The sequence below is a fragment of the Cervus canadensis genome, chromosome 19 (genome assembly GCF_019320065.1).
Source record: "Cervus canadensis isolate Bull #8, Minnesota chromosome 19, ASM1932006v1, whole genome shotgun sequence".
Classification (NCBI taxonomy): domain Eukaryota; kingdom Metazoa; phylum Chordata; class Mammalia; order Artiodactyla; family Cervidae; genus Cervus; species Cervus canadensis.
The window spans coordinates 56,447,490-56,464,043 of NC_057404.1; the positions used below are offsets into that span (position 1 = coordinate 56,447,490).

General features: G+C 36.2%; 1 protein-coding gene and 1 non-coding gene across 2 annotated transcripts in view; both read left to right on the forward strand.

The window, feature by feature from the left end:
• Window positions 1-16,554, forward strand: part of USP53 (ubiquitin specific peptidase 53) — a 54,855-nt gene that overhangs the window by 19,299 nt on the left and 19,002 nt on the right. Inside the window, exons 3-9 of the mRNA XM_043438403.1 lie at window positions 1,614-1,706; window positions 5,482-5,616; window positions 7,756-7,869; window positions 7,950-8,032; window positions 11,225-11,330; window positions 11,910-12,056; window positions 13,359-13,508. Coding sequence (XP_043294338.1) covers window positions 1,614-1,706; window positions 5,482-5,616; window positions 7,756-7,869; window positions 7,950-8,032; window positions 11,225-11,330; window positions 11,910-12,056; window positions 13,359-13,508 — 828 coding nt within the window. The remainder of the gene's footprint in view (window positions 1-1,613; window positions 1,707-5,481; window positions 5,617-7,755; window positions 7,870-7,949; window positions 8,033-11,224; window positions 11,331-11,909; window positions 12,057-13,358; window positions 13,509-16,554) is intronic.
• Window positions 12,401-12,507, forward strand: LOC122422442. Its single transcript, XR_006263839.1, has one exon. It is a non-coding gene; the product is annotated as a U6 spliceosomal RNA (small nuclear RNA).

The window sequence follows — 16,554 nt, forward strand, 5'->3', positions numbered from 1 at the left end:
AAGACTTAGTTTGTTAGCCTTCTAAGCAGATTATAGAGATACTCTCTTTTGGCTGAATATTTTAAGCTTTTATTTGATGAGGAAGTGGTACAGTTAAGTAGATCTGACACATTGGTATGGTTTTAAGATCTCGAAGGTAAAAGCAAAGTTGAAATATTTAATTCAATATTTTAATTTTCAAAGTTGAAAAGTTAATATTTATTGTGTTCTTACTGTGTTTTTGTACAATATAATCTAATTCTTACAATGACCCTAAAAGGTAGGTACTACTTTTATCCTCCTTATGGTGATAAGAATGCTGAGCTTCAGAAAATATTTTGCTCAAGGCAGTCTAAGAGCTGTTAAAAGTAAAGCCAGGATTGGAATCCAGGAGCTCTCCCATCAGAGGTTGTATCATTAACCACGGTGCTGTGTTCTTTCCACTGCTGGGCCGTCATGGCCGGTCATCTTGACAAATGAATGAATTTCAGTGTAGTTCATTTTATGGTATGATAGAATATGGTGTGCAAGAAAGTTATTAAACATTTTCAAGTGTTTTGCAAAACACTGTGTTATTTGTGATATATAAATGCATCCTGTTAATTATGCTTTAAAAAACAACTATCAAAGAGAAATTCTGAAATTCTGGCTTTTAGTGAGTAATTAAAAATATTGGAAACGTCTAAAATTACTTGCTTTTAGTTGGAGAGAAAATTTTCTTTTTAGTTGGAAGAAATGCGAGATGGTGAATAGATTTTCTTACTTTTATTATTTGAAGAAATAACTGAAAGGTATAGAGAAACTTGAAGATCTTAATTGTTGTAATATTTACAGGAACAAATAGCAGCTTGAATTCAGTGCATGCCAGTTGTGTACTAGATACTACTTTAGACACTTCACATTCTACAGACACATTTCATTCTTACAAGAAGTCTGTGAGTTATCCTCATTGTATGGATTTCAGATTTTTCTAGAATGATTTTAAGTATTGCACTGATTTATTTAAACAACACAGTCCTTTTAATTGTTTTTGTTTTTTAGTAGTAAATGGTGATTAGATAATTGCAGCAAATATATTTAGGTTATTCTTTAACTACTACTTCATATTCTGCTGTACCCCCATTACTATACATATGTTCCCTTTCTCATTCTTTATACAGTGACCACACAGGCCTCTGCCCCTTTTCCTTGCCACTACACACTGATCCTTATTTGGTAGACCCTGACTTTTAAGTGCAATTATACTTCCTTCCTAAATTTCAGTTCATTCCAAGTTATTATAATCACTTCCTCTTTCAAGTCTCTGCCAAGTCCTCCATTCAGTATCTGCGTGTTTCCTATTCATATAAATTCCCTAACAGAGGAGTTATTTTTTTTCTTGTTCTATGCCTCTCATAGTTTTTACTTGTGAATCAACAGAAATAGCTTCTAAATCTATCTTTTATATATGAACTACATATACATAGCAGTTTTATACTTATTATTTTTAGTGGTTGTATATATCTGATTATGTACAAGGGATTAAAAGATGTTATTAGCCTCCTGCAGTTTAAAAAATATATTTAAATCTGTCTTTAATTCACAGTGAGAAAAATGTAACTATGTTTCATTCTTCACATCTTACTGTTTTTTAGGTTTTATGGCAATTAGATATATTCCGAAGAAGCTTGCGGGTTCTGACTGGACATGTTTGTCAGGGAGATGCCTGCATATTTTGTGCTTTGAAGGTAACTTTTAATAGTTCTAAAAAAGCACTGTTGTTCCTCAAAAACTTTATTTGATAGTTTGGTTTGTTTGACATATTTGGTTAGTTTATTTGTAATTAAATTTATTGTCAGTGACTTAAGAGTTTTGAAGATGAATTCTTAAAGGATGACTTATTCAGGTTTATGTTTCCATTTTCCTGTAAGAACAGTTTAATAGTCTAAACAGTGTAGCACTGTTAGAAACATTATATTTTTCATTATTTTGAAATAATCCTTTATTTATTTTAACAAATGTTTTTTGAGTTACTACTGAATTCTGGGTGCTGCTATGGTTACTAAGAATACAGCAGTGAATTGAACTAATAAAAAACACTGTTCTCATGTAGCTTCTATTCTTATGGGGGAGAAGAAAATAAGTAAACAAAATATAAAGTATGTTAGGTAATAATAATTGCAAAGGAGGAAGTATAAATCAGGGAAGGGAATGGTGAATGTTGAGTAGCAAGGAAAGCCTCACTGAGAAAGTGACATTTAAATCACAACTTGGAAGAGGGATGGAGTGGTCTAGAGCATTCCAGGCAGGCAGGGGACACAGCCAGTGCAAAGACCCTGAGGTGGGTGCTCAAGGACACCGGAGCCCTGGCAGAAGCTTCATGAGCAAGGGGACAGTGATGGGAGATGAGCTCAGAGGTAAGGTGAGTGCCCGTGGCTTCAGACATGTCTGCAGATTCTTTTGCACTCTTTTATCAAAGGGTGGAGTCTAATTTCTTGAAATGCATTGCCCTTAATGATTCATTTCCATCAAATAGAATGTGGCAGAAAAGGGATTAGGTTAGATTAGAAACATCAATAAAGCTTTCACCTGGCTCTTTCTGTCGGGGTACTCGTTCTTGGACTTGAGTCACTATGCTGATTACAGCTACAGCAAAGATCTCGGCCAGCAGGCACCACCAGCCACCAGCATCAGCTTCTAGAGGACTATCAGATGACCAGTGATCCCAGCATTCAGACTATTACAGATGACTGCACGTGCAGCAGAGTTGAACTGTACTCACCCAAATCGCAGATTTGTGACCAAAATAAATGTTTTTAGTAACTAAGATTTGGGGTGGTTTTGTTAATGGAGCAATAAATAACTAGAACAAGAATCTGGATTGTGAAGGGTCCTTCTAGGCCTTTGTGAGGACCCTGATTTTTTCCTCTTGAGTGATTTGGGGAGTTGTGGGTATTGTTTTGAGTAGAGCTGTGATATAACCTGTGTTAACTAAGTATAATATTTGCACTAGATCTCTCTGACCTCTTGGATGAGAGTAAATAGAATGGGGATGAAAGTGGAAACAGGGAGTCCAGTATATATTAGCAACTCATTAATGTCGTTGAAATCTTTGCCCAAGAATTTAAGATTTGGTTATTGTTTTCAGAAGTAAATATATCAGCCCTTACATTCTTGAATATTCTTATTACACACAAATATACATAATAGAGGAAAATGAAAGGTCATTTTCACACTTTGATTTACATTCCTAAAAAGACTGTTTGAGTAAGTCACCAAAGGAGGCAGTTGTATATTCCCTTTTTTAAATGGCAAAATAAGGTTGATTAAGAATTAATTTAAATCAAATTACAGTTTTGCATTTTATTTCCTCAGCAGTAATTTTTTTTATAGTTTATTTATTTTTAATTGAAGGATAATTGCTTTGCAATATTGTTGATTTCTGCCATACATCAATATGAATCAGTCATAGGTCTACATATGTCCCCTCCCTCTTAAACCTCCTTCCGACTTCCCACCCCATCCCACCCCTCTGGGTTGTCAGAGAGGCCTGATTTGAGTTCCCAGTCATATGGGAAACTCCCACTAGCTGTCTGTTTTACATATGATTGTGCATATGTCTCCATGCTGCTCTCCATTCGTCAGACTCTCTCCTCTAACCCCCGCACCCCCCAGGCCCACTGACACCGGTGGAGACGCAGACATGAAGAACAGTCTTCTACAATCAACTTTGAATGTTTTATCCAACTGTAGCCTTACACATCACCTGCCTCTTCCGCCTGCTTGCCTCCCCCACCTCAAAACACGTGCTTGTGTGCACGCCTGCATACACGCGTGTGCATACACACACATACAGTGCTGTCCTCCTCGAAGTTTCTCAGAGCTGCCTTTGATCTCTGGGTGTCTTCATTATTATTCGTTTTGTCTGGAATGATTTCCTTCCAGATGTCCCTGAGGCTGACACCCTTACTCCCTTTACGCCTCTCCGTCACGTGTTTTTTCTGCCAGTGAGACGTTCCCTGACGACCCTAGGTAGTAGGTCACCTCCCTCCCTCCCTTCTCCCCCTGGCGTCCCTGTCCCTGTTGCACTACCCTGTCTTTCTCTCTTGTTTTTTATTTCTCTGTTTTTTCTCTGTTGTACTTACTACCTCTTGACATATAATTACTTACTTGCTCTCTCCTCATTATTACAACTAGAATATGCATTCCGCAAGGCAGGGTTTGTTTTCTGATGTAGAACAACGCCACATATACCAGGAAATCAAAAAACAGATATTGAATGAACATCAGTCTTGTGCAGGATTAATACCTTAAACATTACCTGAAAAAGTTGACTACCCCAGATAAGAAATGATTTGTGAAAATATGTTTCATTTTTCAGCATCTGTACTTGTAGCTAAAATTTTTTTTAATATATTAAACATTACCTGGAAAAGTTGACTACCGGTAAGAAATGACTTGTGAGATTATGTTTCATTTTTTAGCATCTGTAATTGTAGCTAAAAATTTTTTTTAATACCTTAAACATTACCTGGAAAAGTTGACTACCCAAATAAGAAGTGACTTGTGAAAATATGTTTCACTTTTTAGCATCTGTAATTGTAGCTAAAAAGTTTAGTTCTAGATATCTGATACCGTTTAGCATCTTTCTTATTTTAGTAGTTTCTTATTTGTAAATTAAATTTTCTTATGTTGGTGGAATAGATTCTTATTTTCTAGCCTACTATATGTTGATCTTAAAAGCAATTTTTATTTTTTTGAGATGATATACCCCTTGAACTCCCAGGAGAAGGAAATGGCAACCCACTCCAGTATTCTTGCCTGGAAAATCCCATGGACTGAGGATCCTGATAGGCTACAGTCCATGGGGTCGCAAACAGTCAGACACGACTGAGCAACTTCACTTCACCCCTTGAACTAATTGATGCAGAACATAATATGACCCATGCTTATTTGTTGGTTTACCACTGCAAACCTTCTTTTTCTCCTCACTTCCCTTCACCTAAGATGATTGTTGTAAAACTAGAACTTATTAAAAGTTTTGCATGCTTGAATGCAATAAAGAAAATAGAAGACCAGATTAACACCTATGTCACATATTCTTGAATAATAGTCCCACTGCTAGTGAAGTTCCTGCTGTTTTATTTGATTATATGCTTATTTTTGTATAACATAATTTTAATTCCTACAGTATACTTTAACATTTAAGGCAGAATATCTCAAAAACTCTTTGTAAACAACATAGACTACACTCAGCTAGGGGACAGTTTGAAATGGGCCACATCTCAGTCAGAATCTCTGAGAATAGGACTTGAGAACTTTTTATGTTTAATTCTTATGCACTAACCCTTGATTAAGAGGCTGGGGCAACCATTTCTACATAATTCTTTGCGCGGGATTTTAGAGCAAAAGACTGTATTAGCTTCTGAGTGTAGAGTTTCGAATTTATTGTAATGAGATTACCCAAGTGTTTTTTAGTTGTTGGTGTTAAACTTACTGGTTCATATATTTGTTGATTACCAGACAATATTTGCACAATTTCAACACAGTCGAGAAAAAGCACTTCCCTCGGATAACATAAGGCATGCTCTTGCAGAAAGCTTCAAAGATGAGCAGCGATTTCAACTTGGCCTTATGGATGATGCGGCAGAGTGCTTTGTAAGTATATCTGTTAATCCTTAGGTCAGGATAGTAGTTTGCATCCCTTAAATGATGTGCCTTTTGAGACAAATGAAGCATATATTTATAGCAGTGGAAAAGCATCAGAACGTAGATCCTTGTCTTAACCTACCTTTCAAAGTTTTCCAAGCTCCACATGTGTTTTGGGTACTTTTGCTTTTGCTTGCTTGTGCTGCTCTAATTTTTGAGAGCTAGGATACTAAAATACTTTAACATTTATTTATTGGAGCAAAAAGGCTTACTATGTATAAATCATATCACTTAAGTCATTGTTCTGTTCCCGCAGGGATTGCACACACAACACGCTCTCCCAGTAGCATTTGTCACTTCATGCAGTGATTCTCTCTGGAAAAGAAGAGGATCTTGACGTGCAGCTGTCAGGGGCAGCAGTTCTCTTAGCCAGCTTACTCCAGGTTGAGAATCACTGACTGAGGTTGATGTTTTGAGACTCTGTTACCACCATACTGATAAATAGAGCATTCCTTTGCTGAAGGACATAGGTTGTATACTTTTTGAAATGTGCATGTTGATGATTGATTGTTTCAGTAACATAGATGTCACCTTTACTTAAGATGTGTGTGTGCTCAATTGATCAGTCGTGGTCTGATTCTGCGATACTGTGGCCTGTAGCCCGCCAGGCTCCTTTCCCCGTGAGATTCTCCAGGCAAGAATACTGGAGTGGGTTGCCATTTCTTCAGGGAATCCTCCCGACCCAGGGATTGAATCCATGTTTCCTGCATCTCCCTCACTGGCAGACGGATTCTTTACCACTGAGCCACCAGGGGATCCCTGGCTACTAGTGTCCTTTTTACCCCTATCCTTCAAGTTTGTTCTTAACAGCCATCATGTTAATAGAATTTTTTTTCAGATAAATGCTTGCACATCAAATATTTATGTGATTAAAGTCCGACTCTCTTCTGACATTTAAGGCTTTTTACATTTATACTCCAGCTTATCTCTGTTTTCTTTCTGAATTTTCCCTTAGTGAGATAGTTTCATTCTGTTCCTCAAACATGTCTTTTAAGTTCCTGTTTTATAGACTTTGCTCAAGTTCTTGAAATATTCAAAACTTTCCTAATCTGTTATTTGTTACAGTTCAGCCTGTCAGGCCTGCTAGATAATGTATCATCAAAGCACCCCAGTACATTCTCCAAATTTCCAAGGAATTTATTACTCTCTATAGAATTCATTTGTCATTTATGTTTTTAAATGAACAGCTTGAATCTTTTCTCAGACAGGTGGAAAGCTCCTTGACTAGTGCCCTTGCCATGTTGACTAAAGTGGGACAAAAATAGCACACACAGTCATGAAATATGCTTTTCATACTTCTCATGTTTATAATTGTCCTTTGTTTAAAATATAGATAGATTTTGCATAATACTGATTTCACTTAAATGAAATATACTAATCCGTGATATGATAATTCACAGGATATTTAGAAATGTAGACTTAATTAAATGAATTGTTATAACTGTCCTGAGGCAAAGGAAGGGATATTAACTAATTAAAAGAATTCATTGGTTAAGCTTTGGTGAAAAGAATAATTTGTTAAAGAAATTAATAACTCTTATTGATCTGTTTTACAAATCCAACCTTTTATTTGAAGTTTGCTGAAGAGTAGATTCCTTGCCATTAGAGTGTTAGTTCAGGTATTGTAAACCTTTATCATTGATGTTTTAATTTAAGTTGTATAGACTATCCAAATGATGCGAGCAGAGTATTTTGTTTTTTAATTAATTGCTTTTTCTCAATGGGAAAACATTGAGAACATAGGAAGTCTAGTTTTCTGATATTAAATTCTAGATGTCAGCCACCATTAATTGATTTTTTTAAAATCTTTTATTAAAATTATGTTACATTATAATGTTTCTTTTATGAATTTTTTAAAGCTGACACTACAAAAGAATAATTGAGCAGCATTTGAAGGCTTGGATAAAGAGGAAAACTGAAAAACTGACAACATATATGACACTCAATTTAACATTTTTTTTTTTTCTTTTTCAATTTAACATTTTGGAAAATCTTTAGATTTTTAAATTTGTAAAGCTAAAAAGAGTTGTATTTTGAAGTGTCCTATGCAAGACTTGCAATTCATTTGTCTTTTAATTTTTCAATTAGGAAAATATATTGGAGAGGATTCATTTTCACATAGTGCCAAGCAGAGATGCAGACATGTGTACCTCTAAATCTTGTATCACTCACCAGAAGTTTGCTATGACTCTGTATGAACAGGTGAGAGGGCTTCACTGTTTTAGCAGAGGATATGTTTATGTTTTATGACTGATAAATTAGACATGTGTTTTTACCTGCAGTGTGTGTGTCGTAGCTGTGGAGCATCATCAGATCCTCTACCCTTTACAGAATTTGTACGGTACATTTCTACAACAGCCCTGTGGTAAGAGCTTATTAAAGCATATTTACCAGAGATGTTAGTAGTAATGTGTGTGATCACATTGAGCCTCTCCTTTATGAAACTATAGCATATATGAATATCTACTCTGTGAGATGGACAAATGTGCTACCATCACAGGTACTAAGTGATGTCTATCTTAGTTTTGGTTGTTTCTGATTTACCAAATATAGATGTCACTCAGTAATGACAAATGTACAAAATATTAGTCAAAATGTTTATTTATCTATTTATATTTATAGCAAGGTTTTGGAACTATGGAAGAGAGCTAAGTTGAATGGTAAATGGAACTGTACGTGATTTCTTCATTTTTGCTAAGGTGTTAACCTTTGCAGTGACCATGTCCCTGCGTGGTGGTGGAAGCTAGGGTAAGCAGATGAGGAAGAAAAAAATAAAAATAACCCTCTGTTAGATTTATTGGATTAAAGCTTCAACATTCACCTGAAATAACAATTTGCCAGGCTTGTCTGTCCCCTTGCCCCCTTCCTGATCTTGAACTAGCTTAGGGATCCAAAGGTGATGCCTAGGCTTTACATAATAAGAATTGTTTGAACACTGCAACAGGTATTTGAGAGTATAAGTATTTGATGTATGAAAGCATTGAATAAGATAATAAATGTTTGCAGATACTTTAATACTTTAATACAAAAGATAAAACATGGAACAGTCATTATCAATCAGTATACATCAGTATAGCAGTTAGCTGCTAAATGCTACCAGTGTTTTTATCTCTGTACAAAGTGAGTGTTAGGTGCTCATCAATTTCATGCTGTTATTAAACTTCCTTGATATTTTGGATATAGCACATTATTTCTTAAAGATCATCCAATGTAGTAAGTTGGTAATTTGTATATATACAGAGTTGGGAAACATTGGTTTAAAGGAACAGTCTTTAAACTTTAGTTAGTTGTAGTCAATTTCATTCATCTGATATGAAAAGTAGAATGGTGTTTGAATAAGGATAGACCACAAATTAAAAACTGTAAAACTTTAGGTCTGTTTTGAAAGTGGAAAATTACAGTGCTCTGAGACAGTATCTTAGGTAAAAAGGAGTTCCATCCGTTTCTTCCTGGTCCACAACATGAATTGCAAAAGCCCAGACTTTGAATCCTAATTATCTTTCTTCTTATTGGTTATAAGTATTGAATACAATTGTTCAGTTGCAAGAGCCCAGACTTTGAATTCTAATTATCTTTCTTTTTATTTGTAATAAATATTGAATACAGTTGTTCAGTGCTGTTATGTTCTAGGCTTTACATAAATTGTTGCTTTTAATCTTAACAAAAACTTTTGTTGTTCAAGAATAGGCTTACTAAGATTAATCTGGTAAATGGATGAATTAAGATTGAAACCCAGGTCTAGGTTAATTTCAAATTCAAAATATGTCTGGTTAAACACCACCCTGATGCTGTCAATTTTGTAAAAAAAAAAACATTACATGCACCTTGAATGAGCCTGTCAGATTTAGTGATTTCTGGTCTGCTTATGAAGTGCTTTAGAGGAACTGGTACATTAAGTTGTTATTGAATATTGCCTATTATTGTAACTATTGAACTGTAAAATAAATCCAGCTCTGGGAAGGTTAAATTACTATAAAGTAAAACCAGAGCACCAAGAATAGAAACTAGTAGGAGTATTGAGCTTGCATTATGTATCTTTTCGGAAATACTAAGTAGCTGTCTCAGTTCATTTCTGTTCAGTCGCTCAGTCGTGTCCAACTCTTTGCATCCTCATGGACCACAGCTCGCCAGGCCTCCCTGTTCATTGGACAACTCCCGGAGTTTACTCAAACTCATGTCCATTGAGTCGGTGATGCTATGATGCTATCCAGCCATCTCATCCTCTGTCATCCCTTTCTCCTCCTGCCTTCAATCCTTCCCAGCATCAGGGTCTTTTCAAATGAGTCAGTTCGTCGCATCAGGTGGCCAAAGTATTGGAGTTTCTTGGAAGGAGCAGCAGTCCTTCCAATGAACATCCAGGACTGATCTCCTTTAGGATGAACTGGTTGGATCTCCTTGCAGTCCAAGGGACTCTCAAGAGTCTTCTCCAGCTCCACAGTTCAAAGGCTCAGTTCTTTGGTGCTCAGCTTTCTTTAAGTCCAACTCTCACATCCATCCATGACTACTGGAAAAACCATAGCTTTGACTAGATGGACCTTTGTTGGCAAAGTAATGTTTCTGCTTTTTAATATGCTGAAAATTCCAAGAAGCAAGCATCTTTTAAGTTCATGGCTGCAGTCACCATCTACAGTGATTTTTGGAGCCCCCCAAAATAAAGTCTCTCACTGTTTCCACTATTTCCCCATCTATTTCCCATAAAGTGATAGGACCAGATGCCATGATCTTAGTTTTCTGAATGTTGACTTTTAATCCAACTTTTTCACTCTCCTCTTTCACGTTCATCAAGAGGCTCTTTAATTCTTCGCTTTCTGCCATAAGGGTGGTGTCATTTGCATATCTGAGGTTATTGATATTTCTCCCTGCAATCTTGATTCCAGCTTGTGCTTTATCCAGCCCAGCGTTTCTCATGATGCATATAAGTTAAATAAGTAGTTGTCTAATGATACTTAATATCCTGTTATGTGAAAATTAAACTGTAGGAGAGGTTGGATAGAAATTGACACAGATAACCCTCCCTAGATTCTTTAAGAAATGGTTAGCATTCGTAATAGGAACAAAAAGCACAAACCTGGCTTAAGTAGCTTTGGTTGTGATTTCTGCTTTAATCATCAAAGGGCCTTCTCTTAGGTGAAAATAATTTTGTGTCTGGAAACTTTAAGCTAGAGAGGGAGACTTTCCTAAAGTTTGTTGTTCTTGTTAGGCAAAAGATGAAACTCAAGTCTCTCTTTGTTAGGTAATAATGTAAAAGAAACAGTTAACTTAAAATTACCTTGAGATGGAGCATCTTATATCAATTCATACAGTTCCAAACAATGGTGTGTGATTTCATGTTATTTTATCCTGTTTTTGACCTAATTTCTTTCATCATATACTGCCAAATTTCATTATGTTTCATGTCATGGAAATTTACTTTATGGTTAACTTTTCTAACAAAATTATGTTTTAAGGTAGAAAAAATGATCATACCTATATTAATAACTTAATATTTTTGATGCAAAAATATTAGATCTTTTTTAAGTTCATAGGCCAGATTTGGGACCGTTTGTTTCTTTCGTAGCAATGAAGTTGAGAGAATGATGGAAAGGCATGAGCGCTTTAAGCCTGAAATGTTCGCAGAATTGCTGCAAGCAGCAAATACAACTGATGACTACAGGAAATGTCCTGTAAGTATAATTCAGAAAATGTTGGTGTGCGTCTATGTTTGTAAATTTGAGAATAGAAATTGCCATGCAAATATTAATTAAATATGGAATTAATTCTAAGAATTACTTTTTTTAGTGTTCTTGAGGTAATTTATACCGTGGAGCTCTTTACTTCAACATTATTTCTTTAAAAGCATGTTACTTTGTGAAGGATTTAAGGTGGCATACGTTGATTACTTTTAAGCTCTGAAGCCTGTCATTTGACTAAACTGAAAATTTCATTTTTGTTTTTCTTTAAACATTACAAATGGTATTATTCTTTTCTCAGGTGATATTGTTAGTGACTTTAAGGTCATTATTTCTGCTTTTCTTAAGGTTGAATTCTTATTTTAACAGATTTACAATAGTACCAAAGAAAAGTTCTGTGATTTAAAATAAATTTGTTTAATCAATAATTAAGACCAATAGTTTGTTAGAAGTCTTTTAATATGCTGAATAAATTTGATACATACTTTGCATAATACAAGCTAGGTAAGGCATTACCTTTGATATATTTGTTTTGATAATTTCAAGAGTTTGTCTTTTTTGTTTTTCCTTAAGAGTAACTGTGGCCAGAAAATAAAAATTCGGCGTGTTTTAATGAACTGCCCAGAGATTGTTACAATTGGTTTAGTCTGGGACTCTGAGCATTCTGACTTGACTGAAGATATTGTTCGGAATCTGGCAACCCAGCTTTATCTTCCTGGGGTATAATAATTCTTTTCATTCTCTTCCTTTTTGTTTTTAAATTCCTCTGAAACATCTTCATATATTACACTGTATGTTGTTTTTCAGAACTAAATTTTCTTTCTAAAGGAAATAATTTGCAGATGTAACTCTGATAAAGTTACATCAAATCAGGCTAACTGGAATGCCTTTCTTGCTTTCTGTTATAAACTAATCCATCATATACTCTATCCTTTTTATCACTCTAGAATAATGATATGATACTGTATGCATCTGTGTATATGCTTGTTTGGGAGTATATGATAATGATTATAAATTATAAATATCAAGCTTGAGAAAATGTTAAGGTTTAAAATTTATCTGTAGTGCTCGCTTCGGCAGCACATATACTAAGGTTGGAACGATACAGAGAAGATTAGCATGGCCCCTGCGCAAGGATGACACGCAAATTCGTGAAGCGTTCCATATTTTTAAAAAAAAAAATAAAAAAATAAAATTTATCTGTAGATGTACAGAACAGACTTTTGGACTCTGTGGGAGAAGGCGAGGGTGGGATGTTCTGAGACAACAGCATCGAAACATGTATATTATCTATGGTGAAATAGATCACCAGCCCAGGTTGGATGCATGAGACAAGTGCTTGGGCCTGGTGCACTGGGAAGACCCAGAGGGATCCGGTGGAAAGGGAGGTGGGAGGGGGGATCGGGATGGGGAATACATGTAAATCCATGGCTGATTCATGTCAATGTATGACAAAAGCCAATATTGTAAAGCAATTAGCCTCCAACTAATAAAAATAAATGAAAAAAAAATATTTAGAAAACACAGACAGATGAAATGAGGAAAAATTAAACTACTTATAATACCAAAAAAAAAAATTTATCCGTAGCTCTGATTTTTTAATGTGCATATTACTATCTTATTTTAAATTGATTTATATTACAGTTAAACTTTTGGTTATCTTTTAGGTAGTATGGTTAATATATATTAAAATATGCGATTCAACCATTAATTATCAGGAAATGTGTGATTTATCTCATTTTGTTTTATGTATGTAAAGTCTCTGTTCTGTATTCAAGATGCTGTGCTACTGAACTAAGTTGTAATAATTACATTTTGTTAGACATCATGTTTCTTATAGACTAATCAAAAATAATAATTCTGTTAACAGTGCGATGTGGTGTCTTTAGTACTAATAAAATAGCAGTTTGGGACAGTATGCATGAGAAATGTTTGTCATAGAGAATCAAATGCATGATTCATCAGATGATTGTTCCTCGTCTTTGAAAAGATAACTATTAAATATACATTATTTTTAAACAGCTTTTTTATAGAGTTACTGATGAAAATGCCAAAAATAGTGAACTTCACCTTGTTGGCATGATTTGCTACACCAGCCGACATTACTGTGCCTTTGCTTTTCATACCAAGAGTTCCAAATGGGTATTTTTTGATGATGCAAATGTGAAAGAGGTAAGTGACACTTGACTAACTGGAATAATTACTGTGGTTTTTACTTTTGAGGGGTAAATGATATAATAATGATAAAATTATATAAAAATAATAATTATATGCAAATACTTACATAAATTAGTAATAAGTGGACTTAATTATAATAGCATCTTTAAAGACCTTCAGTATTAAAAATTAGAAAGCCAAATCAGTTCAGTTCAGTCACTCAGTCATGTCCGACTCTTTGCGACCCCATGAACCGCAGCACGCCAGGCCCGCCTGTCCATCACCAAATCCCAGAGTCCACCCAAACCCATGTTTATCGAGTCAGTGATGCCATCCAGCCATGTCATCTTCTGTCATCCCCTTCTCCTCCTGCCCTCAATCTTGCCCAGCATCAGGGTCTTTTCCAGTGAGTCAGCTCTTCACATCAGGTGGCCAAAGGATTGGAGTTTCAGCTTCAACATCAGTTTCCAATGAACACCCAGGACTGATCTCCTTTAGGATGGACTGGTTGGATCTCCTTGCAGTCCAAGGGACTCTCAAGAGTCTTCTCCAATACCATGGTTCAAAAGCATCAGTTCTTCAGTGCTCAGCTTTCTTTATAGTCCAGCTCACATCGTACATGACCACTGGAAAAACCATAGCCTTGGTTAGACGGACCTTTGTTGGCAAAATAGTGTCTCAGCTTTTTAATATGATATCTAGGTTGGTCATAACTTTCCTTCCAAGGAGTAAGCGTCTTTTAATTTCATGGCTGCAATCACCATCTGCAGTGATTTTGGAGCCCCCAAAAATAATGTCTGACACTGCTTCCACTGTTTCCCATCTATTTGCCATGAAGTGATGGGAAGATGCCATGATCTTAGTTTTCTGAATGTTGAGCTTTAAGCCAACTTTTTCAATCTCCTCTATCACTTTCATCAAGAGGCTCTTTAGTTCTTCTTCACTTTCTGCCTTAAGGGTGGTGTCATCTGCATATCTGAGGTTATTGATATTTCTCCCGGCAATCTTGATTCCAGCTTGTGTTTCTTCCAGCCCAGTGTTTCTCATGAAGTACTCTGCATATAAGTTAAATAAGCAGGGTGGCAATATACAGCGTTGACGTACTCCTTTTCCTATTTGAAACCAGTTGTTCCATGTCCAGTTCTAACTGTTGCTTCCTGACCTGCATACAGGTCTCACTAGGCATAAAAGAAGTACAAATTCAATTCACAATGAGACTGCATTACTCACCTATTAGAATGCCTAAAGTTAAAAAGACTGTTCACACCAAAAGCTGACCAGGATGTAGAACAGCTGGATCTCTCACGAGGCTGTTGGAAGTGCAAAATTGGATAATCACTTGAGAAAACAGTTATAAATTCAAATGTATACTTAGCATACAACCTAGCACTTCCACTCCTGTAAAAGCATGTATCCATACGTTATTTATAATTCAGTGTTCTTAGTAGTTCTATTTATAGTAACTAAAACTAGAAACAACTCAAATAGATAAAGATAACTCATCGGGTAAATAAAGAAGTTGTGGAATGGAACATGATAATCAGCAATAAAAGGAATGAGCTATTGATACAGACAACTATTGAGTGTGGAAAAATCTCAAAAGCATTTTGCTAAATGAGAGATGTACAAGCTGGATTTAGAAAAGACAGAGGAACCGGAGATGAAATTGCCAACATCTGTTGGATCATAGAAAAAAGCAAGGGAATTCCCCCCAAAAAATCTACTTCTGCTTCACTGACTATGCTAAAGCCTTTGACTGTATGGATCACAACAAAGAGTGGAAAATTCTTAATGAGATGGAAATACCAGACCAGCTTACCTGCCTCCTGAGGAACCTGTGTGCAGGACAAGAAGCAAGAGTTAGAACCAGATATGGAGCAATGGACTGGTTCAAAATTGGGAAAGGAGTACATAAGGCTATCAGTTGTCACCTTGCTTATTTAACGTATATGCAGAGTACATCATATGACATGCCAGGCTGGATGACTCACAAGCTAGAATCACGATTGCCAGGAGAAATACCAACAACCTCAGATATGCAGATGATAACCACTCTTAATGGTAGAAAGCAAAGAGGAACTCAGTAGCCTCTTGCTAAGGGTGATAGAGGAGAGTGAAAAAGCTGGCTTAAAACTCAGCATTCAAAAAACTAACATCATGGCGTCCAGTCTCATCACTTCATGGCAAATAGAAGGGGAAAAAGTGGAAACAGTGACAGACTCTACTTATTTAATACTTTGATATGGCAGTTTATTAAGAAGTTCCGTTTGTCAGTTTGCAGCAGCATTTTGGCACTCCTGTTTTGCATCCTTATAGTTTAAATTGTCAAAATTTGAAGAAAGAACTGGGTATATGGTCACTCTGAGTTTTAGGTTTGTTTTGTTTTCAAATTAGTCTAGTTTTTCAAGTATCTCCGAATCCCAAGTAAAGAGAGTAAACAGCTAAATGTGTGTAATATGAACAGGCGCCTCAGGAATTTTTTAAAGGTCCTTTTCTTCTCTAAGCTAATATTCTAGAAAGCTTTTTTGTTTCATTGGTTTTATTTTTGAATGAATGTTAGAGAGGTGTAATTTACAAACATTAAAATGCACCCGTTGTAAGTTTACAGGGGATAGTAACAGCTGCGTACATGCCTGTGTAACCTCCACGTCCATTGTATGGAGCATTTTCATGACTCCAGAAAATCCTGCCCTGTCCCTTTGCCGTTGTCACCTTTCCACCCTGCTGCTGCTGCTGCTGAGTCGCTTCAGTCGTGTCCAACTCTGTGTGACCCCATAGACGGCAGCTCCCCAGGCTCCCGCTCCTGGGATTCTCCAGGCAAGAACACTGGAGTGGGCTGCCACTTCCTCCTCCAGTGCATCAAAGTGAAGTCGCTCAGTTGTGTCCGACTCTTCACGACCCCATGGACTGCAGCCTACCAGGCTCCTCCGTCCATGGGGTTTTCCAGGCAAGAGGACTGGAGTGGGGTGCCATTGCCTTCTCCGCTTTCCACCCTAGGCCCCAGGAAATCACTGATCTCACCATAGATGAGTTTTGCTCACTTTACAGGTTTTTTATGTGT